The sequence below is a fragment of the Balaenoptera physalus genome, assembly GCF_965194825.1.
Source record: "Balaenoptera physalus genome assembly, chromosome: 18".
Taxonomy (NCBI): domain Eukaryota; kingdom Metazoa; phylum Chordata; class Mammalia; order Artiodactyla; family Balaenopteridae; genus Balaenoptera; species Balaenoptera physalus.
In genome coordinates this window covers 62,601,015-62,628,356 of record NC_138899.1, presented here as the reverse complement: position 1 = coordinate 62,628,356, position 27,342 = coordinate 62,601,015, and the positions used below count along the sequence as shown (strand labels likewise).

The following is a 27,342-nucleotide window of genomic DNA, read 5'->3' as shown; positions in this document are numbered from 1 at the left end:
TTATGCCTTTATATTTAAAACTGGTTTCTTGTAGATAGCATAGAGTTGGGTCTTCCTTTTTCATCCACTCAGACAGTCTCTGCCTTTTAATTGGGGTTTAGGCTATTTACCTTTAATGTAGTTATTGACATGGTTACTTTAAATCCTACATCTATTTGTTCCATCTGTTCTTTATTCCCTTTTGATGAAGGTGCAAAAGCAAATCAATGGAAAAAGAATGAACCTTGACCTAAATCTCAAACCTTGTACAAAAATAAATTGGAAATGGATCATGGACTTAAATATTAAATGTGAAGCTATAAAACTTTTAAAACATAGGGGAAAATCTTGGGGATCTAGAGTCCTTAGACTTGACACCAAAAGCATGATCCATAAAATAAAAAACTGATAAACAGGAGTTCATCAAAATTTAAAACTTTTGCCATGAGAAAGACATGTGAAAAGGATGAAAAAAGAAGCTAGAGACTAGGAGAAATTATTTACAAGCCACATATCCAACAAAAGACTAGTATCTAGAATATATAAAGAACTCTCAAAACTCAATGGTAAAAAACCCACAAACAATCCAATTAGAAAATGGGCAAAGACATGAAGAGACATTTCACCAGAGAGGAAATACAGATCACAAGTAAACAGAAGAAGATATTCAATACCATTAGCCATCATCCTGATGGGCAATGTAAATTATAACCTCAATGAACTATCCTCACATGATCAGAATGGCTAAAAGAAAAAATAGTGGCAATCCCAAACAATGGCAAGGATGCAGAGAAACTGGATCACCCATATATTGCTGATGGGAATTCAAAATGGTACAACCACTCTGGAAAATATCTGGCAGTCTCACAAAATAAAACACAATAACCACATGACTCTGCAATTGCACTCTTTGGGCACTTATCCCAGTATAATGAAAACTCACGCTCATATAAAACCTGTACACAAATGTTTATGGCAGCTTTACTTGTGATAGTCAAAAATATTCTTCAATATGTGTATGGTTAAAGAAACTGTAGTACATTCGTACTATGAAATATTAGTCAGCAATAAAAAGGTATGAACTATTGATACATGCAGTATCTTAAATCTCCAGAGAATTTGGCTGAGTGAGAAGAAAGATAATCCTATTTGATTTCATTTATATAATATTTTGAAATAACAAAATTTTAGAAATAAAGGGCAGAATAATAGTGGCCAGGGGTTAGGACACGCATAGTGGGGCTGGAGAGATGTGACTGTATTTCCTTCTATGACGCAACTGTTCAGTATCTTGTCTATGATGGTGGTTATGTGAATCTGCACACTGTCCCCAGGTCAGGCTGCAGGTGTCTCTTAGTTGAGGGCATTATGCTAAGTAAAATAAGTCAGACAAAGATAAATAGAGTTGGCCTTCCATATTGTGGGAGGTGGAACCTATGGATATAAACGGCTGATTGGGCTATGCCATTTTATATAAGGGACTTGAGCATCCACGGATTTTAGTATCTGCAGGGATCCTGGAGCCAATCCCCTGCAGACACCAAGGGACAACCTCACTTATATGTGGGTTAAAAAAAAAGAAAACGAGCTTGTAGACACAGAGAATAGATTGAGGGTTGCCAGAGGCAGGGGGCGGAGGGTGGGCAAAAAGGGTGAAGGGGGTCAAAAAGTACAAACTTCTAGTTATAAAATAAATAAGTCATGGATGTAAGATACAGCACAGTGACTACAGTTAATAACCCCGTAGTGCATATCTGAAAGTTGCTAAAAGATTAAAAATGTTCTCATCACAAGAAAAAAAATTATAATTATGTGTGGTGATGAATGTTAATCAGATTTATTGTGGTGACCATTTCACAATATATACAAATACTGAATCATTATGTTGTACACCCAAAACTAATATAATGTTATATGTCAATTGTATCTCAATTTAAAAAGTTTTTTAGTCTGGAAAATTATAAACAGCTGATTTATTACAGTAGTAGAGTTATATTATCTTTTTACTGCTAATTTTATTCTATTTCTCTTATTATTGCTCTTTAAGAGCCTTAATAATATCTCTCCTACAATATAAATAAACAATTTATTCCTAAAAAAAAATTTAAAAAACAAAGCTCATGGAATGATGTCACATGTGCTTAGAAAGTAATGGAGTTGAGTCAGAGAAAACTGGTCATGGTTCCAGGTACGAGTAGGGCTGGATAATGGTCATATGTCAGAAAATGAGAGGAAGGCCAGGAGTTGGCTCTGTGAAGGACAGACATGGTGACAACAATCTGAAGGTAGACCCAAACTTAGGATACCATGTTATCAAGGAAAAAAGACAAGTGGGATAGAACTACCTTTAAGGTCCTAGATGTCCATTCAACCAGATGTAGGATAGATAATTAACAGAAGTAAAGAGCGCTGACCTAGTTGTGTCTACTTCAAAATAAAACCAAAAAAACCCACAACAAACAAAAAAACAAACGTACAACGTAAAAGCTGTGAGTCAAGTTTATTCAGTGTCTTACTGACGACTATAGCCCAGGAGATAACCCCTCAGTTGTGTGAAACTGTTCTGAAGAGGTAAGGGGAGAGGTCAGTATATATGTGATTTTGGCGAAGGTGGTACTTGCAACCAAGCACACATTTTGGTAGAAGGTTGCTGCTAGTCATGAGGAGCACATATCTTAGTTAATGGTTTCAGTGCTTTTCTAAGTATGGAAAGATGCAAGAATCCAGGTTCATAAAAAATTTCCCCTGAAAATATCTAACTATCTGAAGGACTGTTCTGCCAGTTTTCCCAGAGCACAGAGTGCCTCATTCTGCCCTGAACTCCTTTCAGGGGGTGCTAAAGGTCAACAACTACAGTGGCCAAGGACTTAATTCTTGTAGAACCTGGTGGCGAGTGACATTTTTTAACTGGCAGTTGTATCAACAAGTTAATATAGGCTGTCAGATGTCACTGCTATTGGGAAACTGAACTCAGCAGAAGAAAATTCAGTCCCTTGAGGTAATAGGGTACTAGCCAAAACATCAAGAGAAAAAGACAAACCTAATAATTGCACAGGGACACAGAAGTCAGGGTGGGATCTGACTTGAAATGCAGCTATTGACCTGGGGCTCCTTTTAATTTAAGATAGTAAGTTTCCTAGAAGTATTCAGCTTGAAGAACACTGTCAAGTAGCCAAAACCAAACCAAAACAAAACTCCCAGTTTATGATGTGTCAGGCAAAACAAAAGTCAGAAACCGACATGCGGAATTTTATCAAATTGAAATACTATTCAGAGATTTCCAATTGCCATGAAAATCTTGGGGACATGAACCTGGTGAGTGAAGTGATGGAAGATGAGGCTGGAAATACAGATTGAGGAGAGCCTTTTATAAGACTGTTTAACAGTTAAAGGTTAATTCTCTGAGATACCCACATGATTTATTCCTTCACTTCTTTCAAGTCTTTCTTCAAGTGTCCCCTTATCAACAGGCCCTTCCTAGAACTCCCTATATAGAATACCTCCTTTTTCCTCCTGAATGTATTTTTCTTCAGAGAACTTATCACCATACAGCCAACTGTATAACTGCTTGTTTATTGATTGCCTCTCTCTCCAAAATAAAATATAAGCTCAGGAATTCTGTTTCATTTGCTGCTATACATCTATCACCTAGAAGAGCACTTGGCACACAGCTGGTACTCAGTAAATATTTGCTCTTGAATAAACAAATAAATATCGGCATACCAAAGATAAAGATAACATAAGCAGGAAAAATAACTTAAATGTGCTTATCCTATTTACCTATCCATTTAACCAGGACAACAAGCCAGCAATTTCTTTTTTTTTTTTTTTTGGTCAGCCTGAAACAGTCCACTTCTGTTTAGCTAAAAACAAGAACAACAAAAGCCTTGGCTTTAAAGGGGCCCCTTTTGTAGAGTCAGTCCTTCCGGGCTTTGTTTGTAACCTTTCTGAGGCAGCACTGGTAACATCTGGCATTGGTAGGAAATCCTCAAAATTTCCAAGAGTGTGAAATCAGTTGATTAAAATAAACACACTGGCAAAACCAATAAAAAGAAGTGATCATGGAAATTTTGTTCTGGGAATGGATTACTAGTGGCTTAGAATCTTACTGATTAATTCTTCCATATGCCTTTGGGTATTAATATCTGTTAAAGAGTCAATCTTCTTCTCTGAATTCTGGCTGGGTTAAAAGCAAAACATCTACAAAAATGCTTAAACTCAGATGTGTTTCTGCTTTTAAATGTATTTGCAATAGTGTTCACGGAACTAGATCTTAAAAATCTGTCACTTGTTAAAAAAAAAAAAAAAGGAAAAAAAGAAATTGAATCAAATGTATATATTCACTCCTCTTCTAGGAATTTAGAATGAAACTAGTTATGAGGTATCCTTGAGAGAATTGAGGAGACAGTCACTCAAATCATCTTCTGTGTTTAAGGTTGAGAAAGACATGATTATACTAGTGGGACTATACCGACATTATTACCAGGCACAGCTCTAGTCTTTAAGACTTGAAACTGGAAACTTTTATTCAACTTTAAAGGCTAGCCTTCTCTAGACATCATCTGCTCTGAAGACCTTTTAATTGACTTGGTTGACTCTCATCTCCATGCTGTACAAACATATATTGTTAGCTGTACTGCAATTATTTCTTTGTTTTTTAACCCTAACTGACTGCATGAATATGTCTTAAAAGTGAGACATTTTAACTAAGTACTGTGGGAGTACAGAAAAGGAACTGATGAGATTGAAAGGTCTCCACAGAAAAATGGGATAAGATTTTAAGAGAGGCAGATGAAGGAATGGGGAGCAGGAAGAGACAGGAAAAAAGGAGGAAGGGACAACTCAAGTGCTGACAGTGATAAACATGCTTACTCAAGTTTTAAGTCTTAAACCACATTCCTTCTTCTCTTAATTTCCTTTATCTCTTTGCTTGAACCTGCTACAACCATCATTCCCGTGCACTTTTACTTTGCTATAAACCATTATCCATTACCTTTTAAATCTTTCTTCTACTCCTACCGAACCCTACAAGCTGATTCAATGCTTTGAACTTGGGCAGATGACTCATGCTCCAGTAGAGAGTAACATAAAGTGTTAAGTGTTTGCAGTAATGACAGAAAGGTAAATCATTTTCAAACGGTATCAGTATAGTAATACTAAGTTTGTCTAGAATTTAATAAATTTTCCTGTTAGGCTAAAAGATCTTTTTATATAAAATAAACATATTCTATCAAGATAAATTATAAATATTTTCTCAAGCTGAGAAAGTTTTGTTTCTAAATCTAAATAGAAAATTTATCATTAACAGGCTTCAGAAAAATCCAAAATGAGAAAACTGTTTTCATAGGTATAAATTTGAGATGGAAAAAGGCCCTGAAGAAACACTTCTCATCAAGGGAAACATTTGCTGCATTCAAAATGAATAAAATAAATTTAGAATATTTTTCTTACATTTAAAAATTTCACTGTTCCACACTTTCTTTTAAACTTGAACATATTTATTTCACATACTTTCTCATCCAATTTTTTTGCGTATCTCATATTCTCAACGTTATTTTAGGTACAACTCCAATTATAGCCATCAAAACTTTTAATGAGAGAATACTTTAAGTTTTGAACAATTCCTCTTTGATCGATTTTATAGTAAAAGAACATAGTATCTTGTTTGTGTTTTGGAAAAGAAAGGTCTTTTAGAGAAGAATGCTATAGAAATATAAAGGAAGGGCTTTTTTTTTAATGTTTAATCTTGACACCATGATAAAATATTAACAAAGTTCTTCTTATACAATGAGACTCCTGGCTTAAGCAAAGAATAATTCTTGTACATATACAAACTGGTTTCAAAACTAGAAATCCTTAAACATAAAGAATGAAAAGTGACTTCTTGATTTGTTATACCTAAGAGTGAAAAAACCCAACCTAAAAGCTTAAGCATTCAAAGAACTGGAATCAGATATACAAACAGGAAAGCACCTTTGAACAGTCCAACTCCCTCACTGTACAGCCAAGAAGCTAGAACCCTAGAAAGGTCAAGTGAATGCATATTAAGCTTCTCTGATTCTCTGCTTCTGCTCTTAACACAACACTTTCTTACTTTCCTATTTAAAATAAAAATAGAAGACTTCCCTGGTGGCGCAGTGGTTAAGAATCCGTCTGCCAACGCAGGGGACACGGGTTCAAGCCCTGGTCCGGGAAGATCCCACATGCTACGGAGCAACTAAGCCCGTGCGCCACAACTACTGAGTCTGCACTCTAGAGCCCGCGAGCCACAACTACTGAGCATGCATGCCACAACTACTGAAGCCCGTGTGCCTACAGGCCATGCTCCACAACAAGAGAAGCCACTGCAATGAGAAGCCCGAGCACTGCAACGAAGAGTAACCCCCACTCGCCGCAACTAGAGAAAGACCACGCGTAGCAACGAAGACCCAACGCAGCCAAATATAAATAAATAAAATAAATAAATTAAAAAGAAAAAGTAAAAAGAAAAGGACAGAATAACCAAATAAATTAATTAATTAATAAATACACATTAACATTTAATTGCCTACATACACACATCTTAACTTCATTTATAAAGAATCTGCATTAGCAACTAATAGTTTGAGATTCCTTTTAAGCTATCCATAGAAAAAAACTTTCAAAATGTTTCAGATTTCCAGATACCTCAGTGGAATAGCCTACAGGATTTGCTAATCCTTCATTTCTTTAGACTGTGGTTTCTTACCTGTTCTTAGTCATAATCTTGTTTGAGAATCTAATCAAAGCCATAAGACCTGTCCCCAGGAGAATGTATACAACAGGGGTTTCAGCAATTTTAAGGTCATCAGGTGAGATCCTTTGCACTATATTGTCAAATTTGCTTCAGCATAAACCAAACTACCACATATATTTGGACTATTTTAATCTTCCAACAAATAATACATTTTCCCAGAACCACAATTTGACATTGGGTGCTTTTCCTAAATTGAGGGCCAACAAGAAATGGCACACGTTCTACCATTAGAACACAATCTGCTGTGGTTCATGTGTAAAGATTCACAATATATTTCTGAGATAAAGCAAAGCAAAGTTTTTCCCTTGACACCCTGGAACATTTTCTTTCATTAAATGAAAACTACATAATCTACTATATTTTCCTTTTCTGCCTTGTGTCAAATGCAGCAGCTCCCCTCAGCCTAGATTTTTCTGCCCTTCTCACACTGCTCCTCCCACCCTTCTCTTTCCCATGTTGTACTGACTTTTATTCTTTTACTAATGTGTTAATGAATTTGTGTTTTAAGATTTTTATTTATTGCTTTTTGCAAACATTTATTACATTCAAAATGAATAAGTTTTAGGATAATGGATATGACTAATATTTAGAATAATTTTCCTCACATTTCTCACATTTAAAAACTTTAACTGTTCCACACTGACTTTCTTTTTAAACTTCTTAAATGTAGGTATAATTTCTATAAAATAAAAATCTTAAATATTTAGTTCCATCAGTTTGGATAGTTTTAAAATTATAATCTGCTTTAAATCCTTTTTGGAAGCAAGAAAGGTATAAATCAATAAATAGTTGATTCATTCATGACTTGATCTGTGTCTGTCTGGCAGGGGAAACTGGTGGGACTAGAAGTAAGACAAGATAAGACACCATAACAACTATATAGATAAGAGCGACAGGGTTAGTCTAAAAAGATAGCAGAGAGAATAAAAAAGGGACAAGATAAAACTGGTATTACTATCAAGGCTAGAAATAACCAATATGAAAAAGAATAGAAAGGAAGAATGGCTGAGGAGCCCACTTTACACATTATTTGTTTATAACGGGTGTTCAGCAAAGCCTATTTTGTTTTGTTTTGGTTTTTTGGATGCAAAATTGCCCATGTTTTTTTTTTTTTTTTAACATCTTTATTGGAATATAATTGCTTTACAATGGTGTGTTAGTTTCTGCTTTATATCCAAGTGAATCAGCCATACGTATACATATATCCCCATATCCCCTCCCTCTTGCGTCTCCTTCCCACCCCTCTAGGTGGTCACAAAGCACCGAGCTGATCTCCCTGTGCTATGCGGCTGTTTCCCACTAGCTATCTATTTTACATTTGGTAGTGTATATATGTCCATACCACTCTCTCACTTTGTCCCAGCTTACCCTTCCCACTCCCCATGTCCTCAAGTCCATTCTCTACGTCTGCATCTTTATTCCTGTCCTGCCCCTAGGTTCTTCAGAACCACTTTTTTTTTTTTTTTTAGATTCCATATATATGTGTTAGCATACAGTATATGTGTTTCTCTTTCTGACTTACTTCACTCTGTATGGCAAACCAAAGCCTATTTTCAATCAGGTATGAAAAAGTCAGATTTCTTGCCTTCTCAAAGCCACAGTTGTAGCAGAACTTTAGATAAGAACTCAGAAGTTACTCAAATCCTTAAACTTATAATAGTTAACAGTTTTTTTTACACACAAAATTTTTTACACACAAAAATTAGTTATGCAACTAAAACACAACTATACCATTACTATAGTGATGAATAAAACATGTACTTTACAGGCTAGCTGGTTACTGACCTGGCTTCTTGATGTAATAAAAATCTGCAAAGTGATGAGTTATATAATGAGACTCATTAAATTTCAAATCAGCTGTAGTTATTTCACCCCCTAAAAAAACTCATTCAAGAAACCAACTGATTCCCAGACTTAACTTTTAGAAGTATACAAATCTCACACTAAACTGGTTTGGCCTCTATCAAATACAAAAGCAACTATTAAATATCCTTGAGTCCTTGGATTCATTTAACTCCCTTTTGTAAGTAGTTACTCTACGATTCTCAAATCTTAACCTAAGGAATTTTAAAGGTATCTAATTTCACTTTGGCTCCGTAATTAGAAGTCAAATTAAATGTCTTGAAAAATCTAGCATTCAGGGCTTCCCTGGTGGCGCAGTGGTTGAGAGTCTGCCTGCCAGTGCAGGGGACACAGGTTCGAGCCCTCGTCTGGGAAGATCCCACATGCCACGGAGCAACTAGGCCCATGAGCCACAATTGCTGAGCCTGTGCGTCTGGAGCCTGTGCTCCGCAACAAGAGAGGCCACAATAGTGAGAGGCCCGCGCACCGCGATGAAGAGTGGCCCCCGCTCGCCGCAACTGGAGAAAGCCCTAGCACAGGAACGAAGACCCAACACAGCAATCAATCAATCAATCAATCAATCAATCAATAAAATCTAGCATTCAATGATCTTCTTCCTGTTAAAACAGATAGCCCTTCTGCTATTGCTCTTCCTCAGTAGAAACAACTCTCAATAAAATTCCAGTTTATCAGTATAATTCATGCCTCAGCAAACATGTGAGTATCCACTAAGGGTCAAGCACTGTGTAAAACTGGAAATACAAACATGTACTAATATACTGATAATAACAAAAAGTTTAATTCAATGAACAGTGATCTATCTATTTTTAAGCACCAGTAACTCAAACATGAAAAAACTACAAATGAACAGTTAAGTGAGTATTAAGTCAAGTGAATGACGTCATCAATATGTGGAAGAATATTCCAATGTAGAATTAGTACGTTTTATGGGACAATGCCATATTCAAAATGAAGGTAAAAGTAAACAAAGTCAGGGCATATAACTGCTTAAATTTCATTATTTAATGATGACTAGAGAAGAGATTATCAATCTGAAAGTCGATTACTGAGAAACTATAACAGAAATTTTTCTCCATGAGAACACAAGCTCATTAACTACTCTCATCATTACTGTTCACGCTAGGTTTCCACCTGTCTTCTTATATCAACACACACTACCTCTTTTCCATACCAACGTGATACAAAGAAATTCAGCCCTTTAAGGTTTTAAGTTTATTGGTTGTAAGTAATACTCATATTTTTTTGTGTCACTTGATTATAGGTAAATTTCCTAGTCAAAACAACAAAAATAGATTATAATTCAGGGGGGATTCATCAACAAACAACAAAAGTTGCTAAGCATGAGAGTAAAGCCCAAATTAAAAAGGTACAAAATCAGCACAAAACACGCTACTGAAAAATATTAGTTTTAAATTAGCTAAGTAATTTATGAAAGAAAAATAAATTGCTCTTAAATTCTCAAATTTCCTTAATTGATATCCGAAAGTAAGGGCTTCAGCCCAAATGAAACCAAACTAGAAAATAATAACAGTAAACCACAAATGGATATAGCCTTTTCTGAAAAATGGTAATTTAAAACAAAAGAAACATGTATGTGTCCACAGGTTGTGACATCCTCAATTCCTGAGGAAATAACATCGACATTCAACTACCCCTTTCCCACGCATACTTTCTTCTGATTTCTTTGGGCTTTAAAAAATGAGTATACTTTAAATATATAGAAAGAAACCACTCACATGAGCTTTTAAATGAAAACAAAATCTGACCCATATTCCAATACATAGTTAATGTCATATTAAGAGGGGTAAAGGGAGGGCTGGAGGGAATTAAAATTCCAAACCTAAAACTTAGCCAAGTAGTATAACTTTTATTTTCCAAAATTTATTTCAATGAATTTAGGGAAAAAAATTTTTTGTTTAAAAAGACACAATTTTGTTCTGTAAGATTAATACCACACCAAACACAAACATTTTAAAATTTATTCTTTGATCCGCCTGCCAATGCAGGAGACATGGGTTCAAGCCCTGGTCCGGGAAGATCCCACATGCCGCGGAGCAACTAAGCCCATGCACCACAACCACTGAGTCTGTGCTCTAGAGCCCGCGAGCCACAACTACTGAGCCCATGCGCCACAACTACTGAAGCCCGCACGCCTAGAGCCCGTGCTCCGCAACAAGAGAAGCCACCGCAATGAGAAGCATGCGCACCATGATGAAGAGTAGCCCCCAACTCGCCGCAACTAGAGAAAGCCTGCGCACAGCAATGAAGACCCAACGCAGCCAAAAATAAATAAATAAATAAATATATAAAAAAAATAAATAAAATTTATTCTTTGGTGGAAGTGATTTAAAAAATTGGAAGTGCTATAAAATATTAATTTAATTTTATAGGAAAGAGGTAAGAATGTGAGAAAATTGTTTATCAAAAAGTAAAGAGATCCAGGATTGGAGCCACTCACAATGATGGGAATTAAATTAAATCTTAAGGAGCAATTATGGAAAACAGAAGCCAAGAGTGGCAAAACTTGGTCTCTCAACTGAAATCCTTTTTATAACTAAAGATTCAATTTCTCTCTTTTACAGTCAGTAAACAGATTTTTTAAATGTCATATTAAGATACCACTAACAATTTCAGTTTATAAATACACATACACATTTTAGTTCCAAAAAAAAGTCATATCCCAAACACAAAAGCAATCACATACTGATTTTTGTCCTCTCTCAATTACTACTACCAAAAAGAAAGAAAGAATAAAAAGAAAAAAAGAAAAGAAAAGAAAGAAAACTCCCTGAGAGGTGGCCAACATTCCAGAGGCATTTCTGCATAAAAAGAGGTAATGGGCAGACTGCTCAGCTAAACAGTCAGTGGCCCTTTGCAAGCCTCCTAGGTGTATTCCCAGCAGACACGTTATCAGATTAAAGGAACTGCAAACAAACTGGGCTGAAACCTTTCTTTGTCCAAGTCCAGCCTCTTCTTCCTGTGATGTCATATTACAAATCTAGCACGGCTTTCTTTTTCTCTTCAGAGAAAGCCCATCTCACAATACAGCTGGTAACCGAGGAAAAGGCCTCGATTCAGCAAGAGCTAACACGCTTAGGAATTTATTTCGGAACCTTTGAAAGACTCCTCTGCTTACCACCATCTGGGATCCACTGCAGGAATACGGAAGAGGAAAACTTCATTTAGAAGGAGCAAGAAGTAAACGAGACCGAACTGGGAATGTTTAAGTCTCTGAAACTTTGCGTTGAAAAGCAAAATAAGATTGCTAACTTTAGCTTAAACATTCTGGAGCATAAAGAAACTTTCATTTTGGAATATTCATCTTAACAACTGAAACAGAAGTTTACCAGACGAGTAGTTTTCTTCCCTCTCAGAACACAGCTTTTATTTAAAATTTATAATCCAATGGGTTGGCTTCACTGACTGCGTTTTTTAAACGTAGCCCTGGAATCACGGATTTTCTGGAGATTTGAAAATGAAAATATTTTCTTATTGAAGAACCAAGTGGAAACTTTACAGCAACAAATTTCATGTCTCTTTTGGAGGAAACAGAAATATCTATAAAATCACGCAAAGATCCAAAGGATTTGCAAATACATTGGAGGTCATAAAGGGGTCACAATCTGAATACCAAAGGAGACTGCAGCTGACCAAAGGACTTCAACACTGTAAACTGGACGTGCCTTTATAATGGTAAGCAATAACAGCTCCCACTGCGTCTATGATGACTCCTTTAAGTACACTTTGTACGGGTGCATGTTTAGTATGGTGTTTGTGCTTGGGTTAATATCCAACTGTGTTGCCATATACATTTTCATCTGCACTCTCAAAGTGCGAAATGAAACAACAACATATATGATTAACTTGGCAATGTCAGACTTGCTTTTCGTTTTTACTTTACCCTTCAGGATATTTTACTTTGCAACACGGAATTGGCCATTTGGAGATTTACTTTGTAAAATTTCAGTGATGCTGTTTTATACCAACATGTACGGAAGCATTCTGTTCTTAACCTGTATTAGTGCCGACCGATTTCTGGCAATCGTCTACCCGTTTAAGTCAAAGACTCTAAGAACCAAACGAAATGCAAAAATCGTTTGCATTGCTGTATGGTTAACTGTGATGGGAGGAAGTGCACCAGCAGTTTTTTTTCAGTCCACCCACTCTCAGGGTAACAATACCTCAGAAGCCTGCTTTGAAAATTTCCCAGAAGCCACATGGAAAACATATCTCTCAAGGATTGTAATTTTCATCGAAATAGTGGGATTTTTTATTCCTCTAATTTTAAACGTAACTTGTTCTAGTATGGTGCTAAGAACTTTAAATAAACCTCTTACATTAAGCAGAAGCAAAATAAACAAAACTAAGGTTTTAAGAATGATTTTTGTACATTTGGTCATATTCTGTTTCTGTTTCGTGCCTTACAACATCAACCTTATTTTATATTCTCTTATGAGAACACAGACGTTTGTTAATTGCTCAGCAGCAACAGCGGTAAGGACCATGTACCCAATCACTCTCTGCATTGCTGTTTTAAACTGCTGCTTTGACCCTATAGTTTACTACTTCACGTCAGACACGATTCAGAATTCAATAAAAATGAAAAACTGGTCTACCAGGAGAAGCGACTCCAGATTCTCTGAAGTTCAAGGCACAGAGAACTTTATTCAACATAACCTACAGACCTTAAAAAATAAGATATTTGACAACGAATCTACAATATAAGCTGCCTTAAATAAAACCACCGGGACTTCACTGGGACAGAACCTCCAAGTTCCTTCAACTGTGAAAAGTGTTTTCTTGGACAACTATTTCTCCACCTCTGAAAGAAAATAAACATGTGGACATTTTAAAGTTTTTAGTTTTAAAAAAATGTATTCGATGTGTTAAGCATTAAAATGTATTCTACTCTTGTATATACTCCATTTTATGTTTCTGAGCCATTTTGACTTACACCTTCCTCTTCATTAAAAAAAAAAAAAAAAAATCCCTAAAGTTGTTCAAACTCTAAAAGTAAGTATGATGTAAGTCATGTGGTGACCATCTGTATGGTCTTTGAATGTCTTAGTAATTTTATACTGGATAATTAACAAATATTAAAAGTTTCATTTAAGTGTTTAATACTTTTATTCAGTATATATCTAATTTTGATTTCAATCTGAATTGAATCTACTAATCATGTTTCTTAAACTATAACAACATAAATGAGAAAGAGTAATTTGAAATATTCAATAAGCGTTTTTACAGTATTTTTCAAAAAACAGTATAGAATGTAGTGTCCTGTAGAATGACATACTGACACTATTTGAGGCTCTCAAGCAGTCACACTTAGAGATAATATTTAGGATTTTGTCTTTGTATGCAATTCGTAAAAAGCAGATGCTATCCACACAGTATAGTATGTTTTAAAATTACTCTTTTGATCCATTTTCTGCATTTAACAGCAGCCAATTTAAAAATGATATATGCCACAAAAACTGAGAAGGAGGAAACTAACAAAATGTTATTTTGCTAAGTAAATTAAAAAAAAAAAACTATTACAGGTACACTTTAAAGGTATATTTATGTCACAATAAATAACTTGTATTTTAAGTATTTTAGATCAGAGAAGCAACCTAGATAGTGAGCTATAATACTTGGCACTTAGAAAGTGATCAATATATATCTTTTGACCACTGAAGCCACTGAATAGCTGAATATATTATTTCAAGTAGGCAAAATGTTACTGTATGTCAAAATAATCTATGAAGTAAGGACATAGTTCCTTCCATAAAAAGAAGCAAAACTGCAGGGCCAAATAACTAAGTACAATTACATTTTCACTTCACTAAACATAAAAAAGGTATTGCTTTGAGCTATAATTTAGATATAAAGCGCCAATTACACTGAAACTTTTTCATTTTCCAACACATTTTTTCCAAATTCAAGCAGTTTTCCAAAGTTAGCTAAAAAAATATTCTTTTTACTTGAGAAGAAAGACATAATTAAATTTAGCATTCAACATATCTGATTTTTACATTTTCAGTCTTTCAAGTCCTGAATACAACTTTGGACAAACACTCTTTGTTTTAAAGATTTAAATTTGATTTTTGCTGTTCTCTGGATTTGAGCTGCAATGACTTCAAATAAATTATAGTAAGTAAGTAAGCTAAATAAGCAAACCTGTTTTCAAAAAAATAACAGTGGGGAATTTTCTTTAGAGAGCTATAACTTCCTTTAGATAAACCTAAAGCAAAATAAATCCTTAAAAAAAAAAAAAACTAGTGAAGAAATTAAGCATAGTTCTTTATATCCCAAGAGAAGTATATATGTTGTAAACATGTTTTCTTCAATTGATGCTGAAGTGCCTTTATTTGATATTCTTCAGAAAAAAACAAATACATTAAGCACTCTAAACATATATTTTTGAGTTGGAAAGCAACTAACAACTTAACGATATGGAAGAAAGGGGCAGTGAGTTTGTAACAGATTTCTCAGAACTTTCCTCGGCTTAAATATCTGTAAGCAAGATTTCAAAGCATGGACGCTATTTTTAAAATACAAGCAAAACAGTCATCAGATAGTTGTTATTACTGTGCTCACTGGAGAAATTTTTGTTGCCCGCTTGTCAACAGGAAGATGAGTCAAAAGTTTTATAAGATTCTTCACAAAGTAATACATAACAGATAAATATTAGTTTTCTCATCCAGAACTTTAAATCCTGGGTAAATCTTAACTACAGGGACAGAAAGGGTACTAACGTTATTTTCCTCTGTTAGCACTGCACTTTAAAGTAAATTATACATTTAGAAGGTTTTCTCTTTCCCCTTTACCCAGAAAACCTGTATTTATGGAACTCTGAGAATTCACTTTTTGTTTCCTTAGAGTGACAATACAACCCCCCTCCCCCCTGCAGACACTGTGCCCACTGTCTTTAACATCTTTATAAAAGAGTAGATGATTTATCTAATCTTCCTTTCCATATTAACTTCCCTCAAAGGAAAAGAAGTAAGACGGAAAAAGTTTCGAGGTGTGGAAAACAGCTTTCCAGCATCCTAATGATTGGTTCTGAACTTAGAAATGATCTTTTCTAAGAAAATATCAACCAAGTAGCTAGTTTACCAAAACAATGTATGAAAATATATGTATTATATCCATACATTAAAAGGAACTTAAGACTCTACTTTATCAAGGAGTTTTGTCTTCATATTCTACATTTGAAATACCGAAAGTAAATTTGAGCTATAAATCTTAATTATAGAATTGGTATTTAAAGAATCAGTCACTCATTTGAGGAACATAAAATAGAAAATTGAACATCAGCAAATTTCATATACCCAACTGAGAAACATTTAATTTATGACTGGTATGCAGCTAGCAAGAATCTGAAGCAACTGCAATTTTGGACCTCCGATGAATGAGGTACCTGGTCTTTTGTCAATGTATTAAGTTACTATCGCCTTGCAGAATCTTAACTATCTCCCAACACCCAAACTTTTTAATGCCTGCATGCCAAATCCAACCGCAGATGTCACAAATGAGGGAAGATGTGACCTGGGTGCTCTTAGTTGTGAATGAACTTTTATATATAAGATTTTAGAAATAGTGCTTCCTAGTGGATGAATCTTAAGGTAATCCTAAGGGAAATTGTTTTTAAAAAGCTCTTTTGAGCTATCCTGAAAACCAAATCATCCATTTATAACATGACTTCTAAGAAATAAATTCCAAATTAAAAAGAACAAATGGAGAAATTTAAGGACACAGAATATATTTAAATCAACCAGATTATTTAATGATCAACAATATTTCTTAAACAGCAGCATTTTCCAGAGATCAACATATACACTGTCCTAAAAATCACTAATTCTCAAATTTCTATTTTATCTCTTTCTTCATCTTTTTTTCTTGATGTCTGCTACCCATTTTTTGACAGTCAATTTTATAAAAGTACAAAGAATATCAATTAAACAGGGCAACAGACAGGGATAATTAAAGAGTATGAAATTAACTCCAGGCAAACTTTTTTAGCAAGTCTTTCCCCTTCCTCCATCTCTCAAAGAGATTTATTCCAGGGATTTCCCTGGTGGCGTAGTGGTTAAGAATCCATCTGCCAATGCAGGGGACACGGGTTCGAGCCCTGACCCAGGAAGATCCCACATGCCACGGAGCAACTAAGCCTGTGCACCACAACTACTGAGCCTGCGCTCTAGAGCCCGCGAGAAACAACTACTGAGACCAAGAGCCACAACTACTGAAGCCCATGCGCCTAGAGTCCGTGCTCTGCAACGAGAAGCCACTGCAATGAGAAGCCCACGCACCGCAACGAAGAGTAGCCCCTACTCACCACAACTAGAGAAAGCCTGCGGGCAGCAACAAAGACCCAAGACAGACAAAAATAAATAAATAAATAAACAAATTTATTTAAAAAAAAAAAAAAGATTTATTCCAGTAACTCCTTAAAAGGGTACAATATTACCATGCTAGAAGCAGTGGCTAAAACAGAATTCAAGATACAGGACCGCAGAAGTAGAGATAATTCATGAATTTAATAATCAGTTTTCACACTCAAAACTTGCTTTACTCATATAGATTCAACCAATCAGATACCTTTTGAAAATAATTAAAGTTAAATAAATATTTATGGCCAACAGGAACATGAAAAGATGTTCAACATCATTAATTATTAAGGAAATGCAAATCAAAACCACAATATCACTTCACACATGTCAGAATGACTATTCTCAAACTGTGCTAACGAGGATGTGAAGAAAAGGGAACCCTCCTACAGTGCTGGTGGAAATGTAAATTGGTGTAGCAACTATGGAAAACAGTACAGAGATTCCTCAAAAATTAAGAATAGAACTACCATATGATCTAGCTGTTCCCCTTGTGAGTATTTATCTGAAGAATACAAAAACACTCGTTTGAAAAGATACATACACCCCTATGGTCACTGTACCATTATTTACAATAGCCAAGATATGGAAACCACCTAAAAGCCCATCAGTGGATTAATGGAGAAAGAATTTGTTATATATTTGTTTGAATAAATGGTACTCAGCCATAAAAAAAAAAGTCTTGCCATTTGCGACAACATGGATGGATCTAGGAGATATTATGCTAAGTGAAATAAGTCAGATGGAGAAAGATAAATACCAAATGATTTTACTCATGTGGAATCTAAGAAAACAAAACAAATGAACAAACAAAACAAAAACAGACTTATAGATACAGAGAACAGATTGGTGATTACTAGAGAGAAAGGGCTAAGGGGTGGGTGAATTGGGTGAAGGGGATTTACTGTATGGTGATCAATAGTCACTAGATTTTTGGTGATGATCTTTTTGTAGTGTATCCAGCTGTCAAATTACAATGCTGTACATGTGAAATTTATATAATATTATATACCAATTTTACCTAAATAAAAATAGGAATACCTACAAAAAAAAAAAAAGAATGAGAAACAAATATGTGTTTTTACAGCAAAGTTATAGTTATTAGCCATAGGGTGAATGTGCTGAGTTCCATTATCTTCCTATCAAAATGAATTCTGGTAAATTCATAATTTAAAACTGAAAGAGTCTGGAGGTCATCTGATACAACTACTTCACCTTAGGTAGAAGAAACTGAAGAACTAAAAGGCTAAGTAACTTCATAAGGTCACATACAAGTTAAGGTAGAGCCAGGTAAGAATCTGGTTTTTCTGACTTGTCTATTCCTTTAATGGCGGTAAGGGGAGTAGCACATGCAAAGGCCCTGCTGGAGAGAACGTGGTATATTGAAAGGATTAAACCAAATCCAAAGTGACTGAAGATCTAGGGCTGAGATCTTACATAGGCCATGATATAGCCATGTTAAGATCTGAGGAGATGTGGGAAGCCCTGAAGGATTTCAAGTAGAAGGAGAGACATGATTACATTTGCATTTCAAAAAATCCCATCCCTCTGATTATAAGGTAGAGATGCATTTGTCTTCAGCAAAAAGAGAAGAACAATCACAATAAGAGCTATATTTATTCAATTGAAATTTAAAGAGATCCTCTTATCCTTTATTTTGATTATATCCTTTCCCCCTTATTAAAATGGACTTTCTTTTTGAAACGAAGGAGATGATGGATGGGAAGAATATTTTAATGTTGTTACTTGGCAAAATTAAGTGAGCAGCCCTGTGGAGAAACTGATACATTCATACACTGCTGGTGGGAAACAAAATGGTACAACTCTAATGGATGGGAATCTGGCAATACCTAACACACACACGCACACACACACACTTACCCTTTGACCCAGCATTTCCACTTCTAGGTATTCACCCTGAAGACACACTTTCAATAATATAAAAATACATATGTACAAGGTGCAGCACTATTTGAAACTGCAAAACATTGGAAACTCCCTAGATGTCCAAGCATAGAAAATTGGTTGAATAAATTACTGCACATGTACACAATGTAGCACTATGCAGCTTTAATAAGGAATTAAAAAGAGTTCTATGAACTGATATGGAGGAGTAATTTCCAGAAAGTGTTGTTAAATGAAAAAAGTAAAGTGTAAAAGAGTACATATAGTATGCTACCTTTTTTGTAAGAAAAAGGCAAAATAAGAAAGCATACATATATCTGCTTGTTTTACAAAAAGAAACACAAGAAAGCAAAAAAAATAAATAAATAAGGAACGGGATGGGAAACAGTGTAGAAGAGATATGGAAGGTTATGACACTTATCTATGTGTAAGATTTGGGGAAGCATGTTAATATTGTACATCAGGAATCAGAAAACCTTTTCTTCAAGGGTTACACGTAAATATTTTAGGCCTGCAGGCTACACAATCCTGCTGCAACTTCTCGTCTCTGCATCACAGTGCAAGAGCAGCCACAGACAACAGAAATGAGCGAGCATGGCTGCGCTCCAATAAGACTGTACGTGCAAAGTCGAGTGGCTGGCCTGTGGGCTGTGTGTGCCACCTCCTGTGCTACAGTCAGAAAACTAAAGATAACACAGATGGGAGAGAAAGAGAAAATACCTAGAACTCCTTCTCTATTAGTGCCTGGCACATAACAGGTCTCTGCAATTCACTGCTGAATGAATAAACCTTAAAGTTCTATTAAAAGATGGACCGGAGTTCTAGTCAGGGCTTTGCTACAAACTAGTATAACTATGTTGACCCCTTCATCTCATCTAAGAGGTTTGGACTAGATAACATGTAAGGTCCATGCCATGCCTCACATACTGTTTCTCATTCTAGTCAGTTAAGACGTCCATCCATTCCTTCCTTTTAATAACCACTATCACCACTGTTCCCATGTAACACTGGGACTACTGCGGTTACTCCCTCACTCAGCCTGCTTTCTAGTTTCTTCCCTCAACCCATCCAGGACAGATCAACCAGATTCACCTATTAAATCACCACTTTATGCTGTTCACTTACTGTCCAATTTTAAAAGGTGTCAGATTCTCCATTGACTGAGAGGAAAAATTCAGCTTTAAAGTACAAGATTGTCCAAAATATGGCCCTGACCTACTCAATTTTCTGGTTTCTGTCTTCCAAACATGATTCTTCCACTGCAGGTTGGTCCCCTACTTGTCCTGTATTTATAACTCTCACTTTCTTGACTCTAGATATTTAGACACATGACACAGTACTCGTTCCTCCCCCACCCCAGTCTGCCCCCTTCTCTGATGAAACCCTTTCCATCCTACAAGGCCCAGTTCAACTCCTAAAGAAAACCTTTGATAATGAAGGTTTTTTATTGTCTTTATCACTTATTTGGTATCTTTTTTTCTTACTGCCTTTGTTAGCTATCTTTTTACATGGGCTATGTCTTCTTTTCCTAACTAGACACCTCAAGCTCCTTGAGGAAAGGGATTATGTTTTGTACTTTGTATTTTCCATAGCACATAACATAAGATTAAAATAGAGGGATCAGAGATTGAAAGGAAGGGGCTTAGAGTTAAGAACAAATTAGATGTTACTTGCCTGCCAGACTGAAGATTCATTTTTAATAACCAATATTTACCTACACAGTACCTACTCTGTATTTATCAATGTCGTTCTAATAAATGTCGCATACGTACCTACACACAAAAATGCAAAGAAACTTTTATTTCACCAAACCTATAGTTCATTCAATTCTTCAAAAACCCAAAAAAAAAGGCAAATTTTCCTTTGTCAATAGTACTCTGATACAAGAATTCAACTCCTGCAGTTATCACCATAACTCTTATTACTCGATTTATGAATCTTAAACTGTATCTGTTGAATCCCCACCAATTTAAATGAGGTTATACAGTTGTTAAAAGAAACTATGTTGGGCTTCCCTGGTGGCGCAGTGGTTGGGAATCTGCCTGCCAATGCAGGGGATGCGAGTTCGAGCCCTGGTCTGGGAAGATCCCACATGCCGCGGAGCAACTGGGCCCGTGAGCCACAACTACTGAGCCTGAGCGTCTGGAGCCTGTGCTCCGCAACAAGAGAGGCCGCGATAGTGAGAGGCCCACGCACCGCGATGAAGAGTGGCCCCCACTCGCCGCAACTGGAGAAAGCCCTCACACAGAAACGAAGACCCAACACAGCCAAAAATAATAAATAAATAATAAATAAAAAATTTTAAAACAAAAACCAAAAAAAAAAAAAGAAACTATGTCTTGAAGACATTTTTCATGGAATTATCTGACTTCTCTTTTGGAATCACTATTTTGTAGGCCTGCTGCATACTACGGTTTTTCCAGTTTTTTCCTCTCTGCACTCTTGTGACAGATTCACTCTTTCTTAGGTCTCATGATTTCTCCCTTCTAGGATTTCTTTTTTTTTTTTTTTTTAATTTGCTCAAGCATATTCTCTAGTAATTTTATTTTAAAATGGATGGTTAAGAGATGAACTTTCTAAGTCCTTGCATGTCTGAAAACTGTTTCACTTTACCCTCACATTTGACGTGTAGGTCAGCTACAGAATTCTAGGTTATCAAACATCCAGTATTCCTGATAAGAGCTGCAATGCTGATCTGGATCTTATTCTACTGTAAATAATTTACTTCTTCTCTCTAGAAGCTTTTTATAATTTTCTCATTGCCTATGGAATTCTGAATTCTCACCAAGATGTATCCATATTTATTCATCCTGCTTGGTACTATGAGCCCTTTCCATCGGATGCCTCCCATCTCTGACTGGCTTAGAAACTTTTTTTCCATTAATTTTTTTTTTTTTTTTGGCTGCGTTGGGTCTTCGTTGCCGCACTCAGGTTTTCTCTAGTTCAGGCGAGCGTGGGCTACTCTTTGTTGCGGTGCGCGGGCTTCTCACTGCAGTGGCTTCTTTCGCTGTGGAGCACGGGCTCTAGGCAGGCGGGCTTCAGTAGTTGCAGCATGTGGGCTCGGTAGTTGTGGCTCACGGGCTCTAGAGCACAGGCTCAGTTGTGGTGCACGGGCTTAGTTGCTCCGTGGCATGTGGGATCTTCCCGGTCCGGGGCTCGAACCCGTGTCCCCTGCACTGGCAGGCAGGTTCTTAACCACTGAGCCACCAGGGAAGTCCCTCTTCCATTAATTTTTAAAAAATTATTATTTTGTGTCCTCCATTTTCTCTGGTCTTTCTTTTAGAGATGAATAGATAGATACTGAACTGAGGTACCCCAAAATACCAAAATAAGGGGACTATACCCTAGCAGCACGGTAGTTTTACGTATTTTCCTTTTAGGCAGAATCACCTTTCTATTTCTTTTTTTTTCTTCAGGTCTATTGTAGAAGTCTGGATTCACCAAAATTTCTGCTCTGCTTCTCTTGCAGGCACCAGCAGGAGACCACAGCCCTGTATGTGTACACGGAAGCTGGGATAGGACCAGGCATGCATCTATATAATTTGTGCACTACACGAAAGCACGGGGCTTCACTGTAAACTCTGCATAGCAAGCCAGGGGTGGTTGCGTCCAGAGGGGCATCTTTTTCTAATTCACTAGTACAGAGGGAGGCGGTTCATTTTCCTGATCCTTATAAGCCGGCATGGCCTGAGGTGGGGGATTGGTCCAGATGTTTCATGGACCAGTGGTTCTCAAAATGTGGTGGCTAGACCAGCATTAGCATCACCTGGAAACATGTTAGAAATACAAATTCTTGGACCCTATCCTAGCACCTTTGAGGTTAGGCCCAGGAACCTGCAATCTGTCTTTTAACAAGCCCTCCAGCCTTTTGATACATGCAAAAAGTTTGAGAGCCAGTGGCAGACAGCACTTTAGAAAAACTCTCCTGATTACTGCCACACTCTCTGTACCTTCTATCAATACTTTGAACTTAGAGGCTAAGAATCCCACTTCCACTGTGGGAGTCTTCGCCTACTGTATTCAGTAGTTTTCTCTACTTCGTTGTATCCATCAAACAGACACCTCTTTTACTTTTTATCCTCAAAACTGAATTAACCCCTAAACTTCCCACTTCATAGTCTTGGTACTGCTGGAATTCACTGCCATGTGGTTTTTTTCCCTTTTCTGTCACTTCTGTAGGGTTTTGGGGGAGAAAGGAGGTAAAAATGTGTGGTCATTTTGCTATTTTAAACCAGAGATAGTCTTGTTTTTAAAAGCAATTACACAGTCTTAGTTACACAAGAAAAAGTTATACTACTTAAACCCTTTCATTGTTGCTAATGAATAACATGCAAAGGGCTTTTTCATCAAAACAAAACAAATCCTTGTATTATGAACGATATAATCTTCAATTTAATTTTCTTTAAAAAATGATAATTTTCCAACTGTTTAATCAATTACTAATTGTTAGCTCATATTTTAATAGGGCATAAAAATCTATGAATCATTTTATTATAATTCTTTATTTTAAAATAAAGAAATGTATTTAATTACATGAGTTTAAAATATTTACACTGGACTACAATTTAGGCTTTTCAGGAAAAAGGATTTTATGTATAGTACTTGATGAAAACAGAAGCAGCTATTTATTTAAATAAAAATGAATATTACTTAAAACATAGAACTAAAAAAATTACACCTTTTGGGCTTCCCTGGTGGCGCAGTGGTTGAGAATCTGCCTGCCAATGCAAGAGACACAGGTTCGAGCCCTGGTCTGGGAAGATCCCACATGCCACGGAGCAACTAGGCCCATGAGCCACAACTACTGAGCCTGTGCGTCTGGAGCCTGTGCTCCGCAACAAGAGAGGCGGCGATAGTGAGAGGCCCGTGCACCGCGATGAAGACTGGCCCCCGCTTGCCGCAACTAGAGAAAGCCCTCTCACAGAAACGAAGACCCAACACAGCCAAAAATAAATAATAAATAAATAATAAATAAAAATTAAAAAAAAATTACACCTTTTGGTTTATATGTCACATATGTAATTTTTGCTGATGGCCAAAACAACTGATTTCAAAATTGTTGTGGAAAAATTGTTATACTTTGTGTTGTGGTCTCATGAGACTTCTTTAGACTGAAACACACATAATATAATCTTAGCTACTTAAGAGAAGGAAAAAATATGGACATGTGCTAAAAAATAAAAAAGGCCATGTATAAATAGTTTGTCTACAAGACATTACAGAGCTGTTCCTAGAGAAATAATTAAAAAGATCAGGGATATCATTTTTGCATTATTATGGTAACTTTTACCCATCTCCATCTACTCAGGCTATTCATTCCTCATTTGAAACTGAACTGTGAAAAGGTTTATGTTCAGACAACCCTGTTTGAATACGTGAGTTAGGTCCTGGTCTAAAAGTACACAGTATTAAAAGTGTCCAGTATGCCTATTACAAAGATAATGCAAAAGCTTATATTTTCAAGAACAAGTTTATATTTTCAGGAGTTCAGTACTGGATTAGGGAATCCTATGTTCATTTTTGTTTATTACTCATGTATTAGTAAAAGATAAGTCATTTTACTTTACCTCTCTCATTTTAATGTTTAAGAGAAAAAAATCAAAATGGAAAAACTTAAGTTATAAAAACTAGCATTACTTAATCTGTAAATAAAACTTTTAGACTATTAAATTATCTTAAAACATGGAAAGGGTAAGTATAATGACCAGATAGTGATAAAAATAATACTTTTTATTACTTTATTAATGAGGATAAAAATGACCAGATATTAAATTCCAAAAAGGAAATGACACAAAAGATAGCAAGATAGACTTAACGTTAGTCTCTGAGAATTCTTAGAGTATAATCAAAATCTAAAAGACAAATGTTAGCCTTTGAGAATTCTTAAAGAGTATAATCAAAATCTAAGAGAAATTATCTGTTATAATTTAATGGAGGCAAGAAACAATGAAACTGAGCAAGAACAATAAAAAGTTTTTTTGAAAGAGTGAGACACAAATACAGCTGTTTCCTATTCTAAGTTTTTTTAAATCATGTTCTAAATTTAGCACGTACAGGAAGACACCAAAAATACTTTTGATATTTGGGTATTTCTGACAATAACAGAAAATACTAAGAACCAATATGTAAATTGATAAAACCACAAATGCAAAGGTCACTCACATGCATTTTAAAACAGACTAGGTTGTGACAGTTTAGTTTTAAAAACATGACCTAAATATCTGGAAAAGATAAATGCCAAAAAGTTGGATCTATTTTATAATTAAAGGTAACTGAACTTAGATGGTTTAAGAACAATTGCCCTACAGTGGTTCTAAAATTTTACTAAACTCACCATTAATAACAGCCTCTGATTTGGCTGGAGGAATTCAGAAAAGACATTAAATAGAATCGAGATCTCATAAGATACTTCTACTTTTTGTTTCTTGCACATCTAGATTCCAGAGTCCTTCCTCACTATTACAGTCAGGATATGATATGATACCAGTTTAGAGACTGAAAATTCTCAGACTATATTCAGGTAATTTTCTAACATCATGACCTTGTACAAGATACTCTCTGACCAAGAGTACAAGTGCTTCCATTTCCACAGGTTAAGTACAGAGGATATTTCCAAGCTATTCTTCTACAACTGCTATCTCCCTTCTTGTCTGTACTTGAATAATGAACACCGCCCTCAGGGTAATTACTGACATGATTCATAACTAAAGCACCATAACAAATTCCAACTGCAGTATAACAGAGAACACTGCCCACATTTAACAATGCTGGAATTCAGTTACACCTCTTTCTCCCTGAACTTATTCCATTTTGAGAAGGCAGTGAGGGAGGGGGAGGTGCCTCGGGAGAAGAGGAGAGTTCTACATACTTGTAGTAAGCCGGGATAAACAGATCCAATACTGTTTAACTGTGTTCTCAGTTCTCTGTTCTTAGGAAATCACTGTATAGTAAAGACAATAAACTGAAGGAAACTAACAATTAATTGCGATGTTTCTAAAATGTACCATTCTCATAAATGTCCATTTATTCCTCACAACAACTCTGATAAGTATTATCATGCCCATTTTACAGATGAGAAAATCTGAGATACAGAGGTATAACTTGCTCAGAATCACACCAAAGCAAGTTACCTGGCATCTTTGAATGAACCTCAGCTTTTACTATCTGTAAAACAGGAACAGCAATGTTTACCTTCTGTGAAGATTAAATGAGATACAGTGACGCCAAAGCCCAGGCTCCTTCTGCTACTGCACAGTGACACAAACACAGATAAAACATGAATAAAGAAACTAATCACGATAGTGCATATACCCAGCAGTAAACTAATACACACCGTGAGGCAGCATAGAGGTTACGAGCACAGTCTCTGGAACCAGATAGTCTGAGTTAAAATTCTAGCTCTGCTATCAACTTAGTTTTGTGGGTAAGGGAAACAGTCTCAATTTCTCTGTACCTCAGTTTTTTCATCTATGAAGTGGTGATCTCCTTCACAGAGTTGTGCGAAATAAATGAGTTAACACATTTCAGCACTTTTAATAGTGCCTGTATCAGCATACATGCAAAAATGTTATTATGACTTCTACACTGAAATGTAATGTGCATAAGTGAGGGTCATTTTGATGCAGCTCTGTATGATGATCAGGAAAGATTCCAAAGACGTAAGCTAGTGATGAGCTTTTTACAAGCACTGCTTTCTAAAGCAAGTTTCTATGAGCTACCTAAGGGACATTTCTGAATTTGAGATTTTTTTTTTTATATCCCTGAATTTCTTTAGTCCCTTGTGCCAATTCATGAAGAAGGAGAATGTATAGTATGGACAACGGGGGAGGGGGAAGGGAGACATGAACAGACAAGTCATCAATACTTCACTGTGTCCTCCACAGTGAACTCTAGCAATTTCTCATGTGTGTCAGAGTGTTCTAAAGAAAAAAGGAGACAAGTACATAGAGAAAAGAATAGACTGAGGGGTCAAACACAGGGTTCAAGACAAGATGGCACTTGAGCAAAGGTTTAGATATGGAAACGATTTTATGCTTAAAACCATAAACAGACCTGGATCAAGAACGCAGGCTCACGTAAACATTCAATACAGGAGAAGACATGCAATAATTTATAACAGTTATCTATCTCAGTTTCTTTGGGTTTTCTGTTTGTTGTTTTTTAACATATGAGGAACAACATAAAAAACCATTTAATGCCTCATTGATTCTTCAATGGCTTAATTATGAAGAAGAAAGAGAGTTATTTTATTAAATTGAGCTTAGAGTCTTAGAGCTTTATAAAGCAACCATCTATTCACATTTTAGTGGATAATTATTCATATGAACTAAGTAAGTTACTATCCTTATTTTTGTACTTTTTCTGCATATCTATATTTTTTTATTTCTCCCTAGACTACTTCACTGGAGAACACAAGGTCACTATTAAAAATTTTATTTCTAAGAT

The 27,342-nt window shown here is 35.9% G+C and overlaps 2 protein-coding genes across 7 annotated transcripts in view; one reads left to right on the top strand and one right to left on the bottom strand.

Annotated features, from left to right (window-relative positions):
* The window catches only part of RB1 (RB transcriptional corepressor 1), a 141,360-nt gene that overhangs the window by 43,846 nt on the left and 70,172 nt on the right, over positions 1–27,342 (bottom strand). The gene's annotated exons all lie outside the window — the stretch shown is intronic.
* Positions 10,937–13,645, top strand: LPAR6 (lysophosphatidic acid receptor 6). Its single transcript, XM_082434501.1, has one exon. It carries the CDS (start codon positions 12,308–12,310, stop codon positions 13,340–13,342), a length of 1,035 nt encoding a protein of 344 aa, XP_082290627.1. The 5' UTR covers positions 10,937–12,307; the 3' UTR covers positions 13,343–13,645.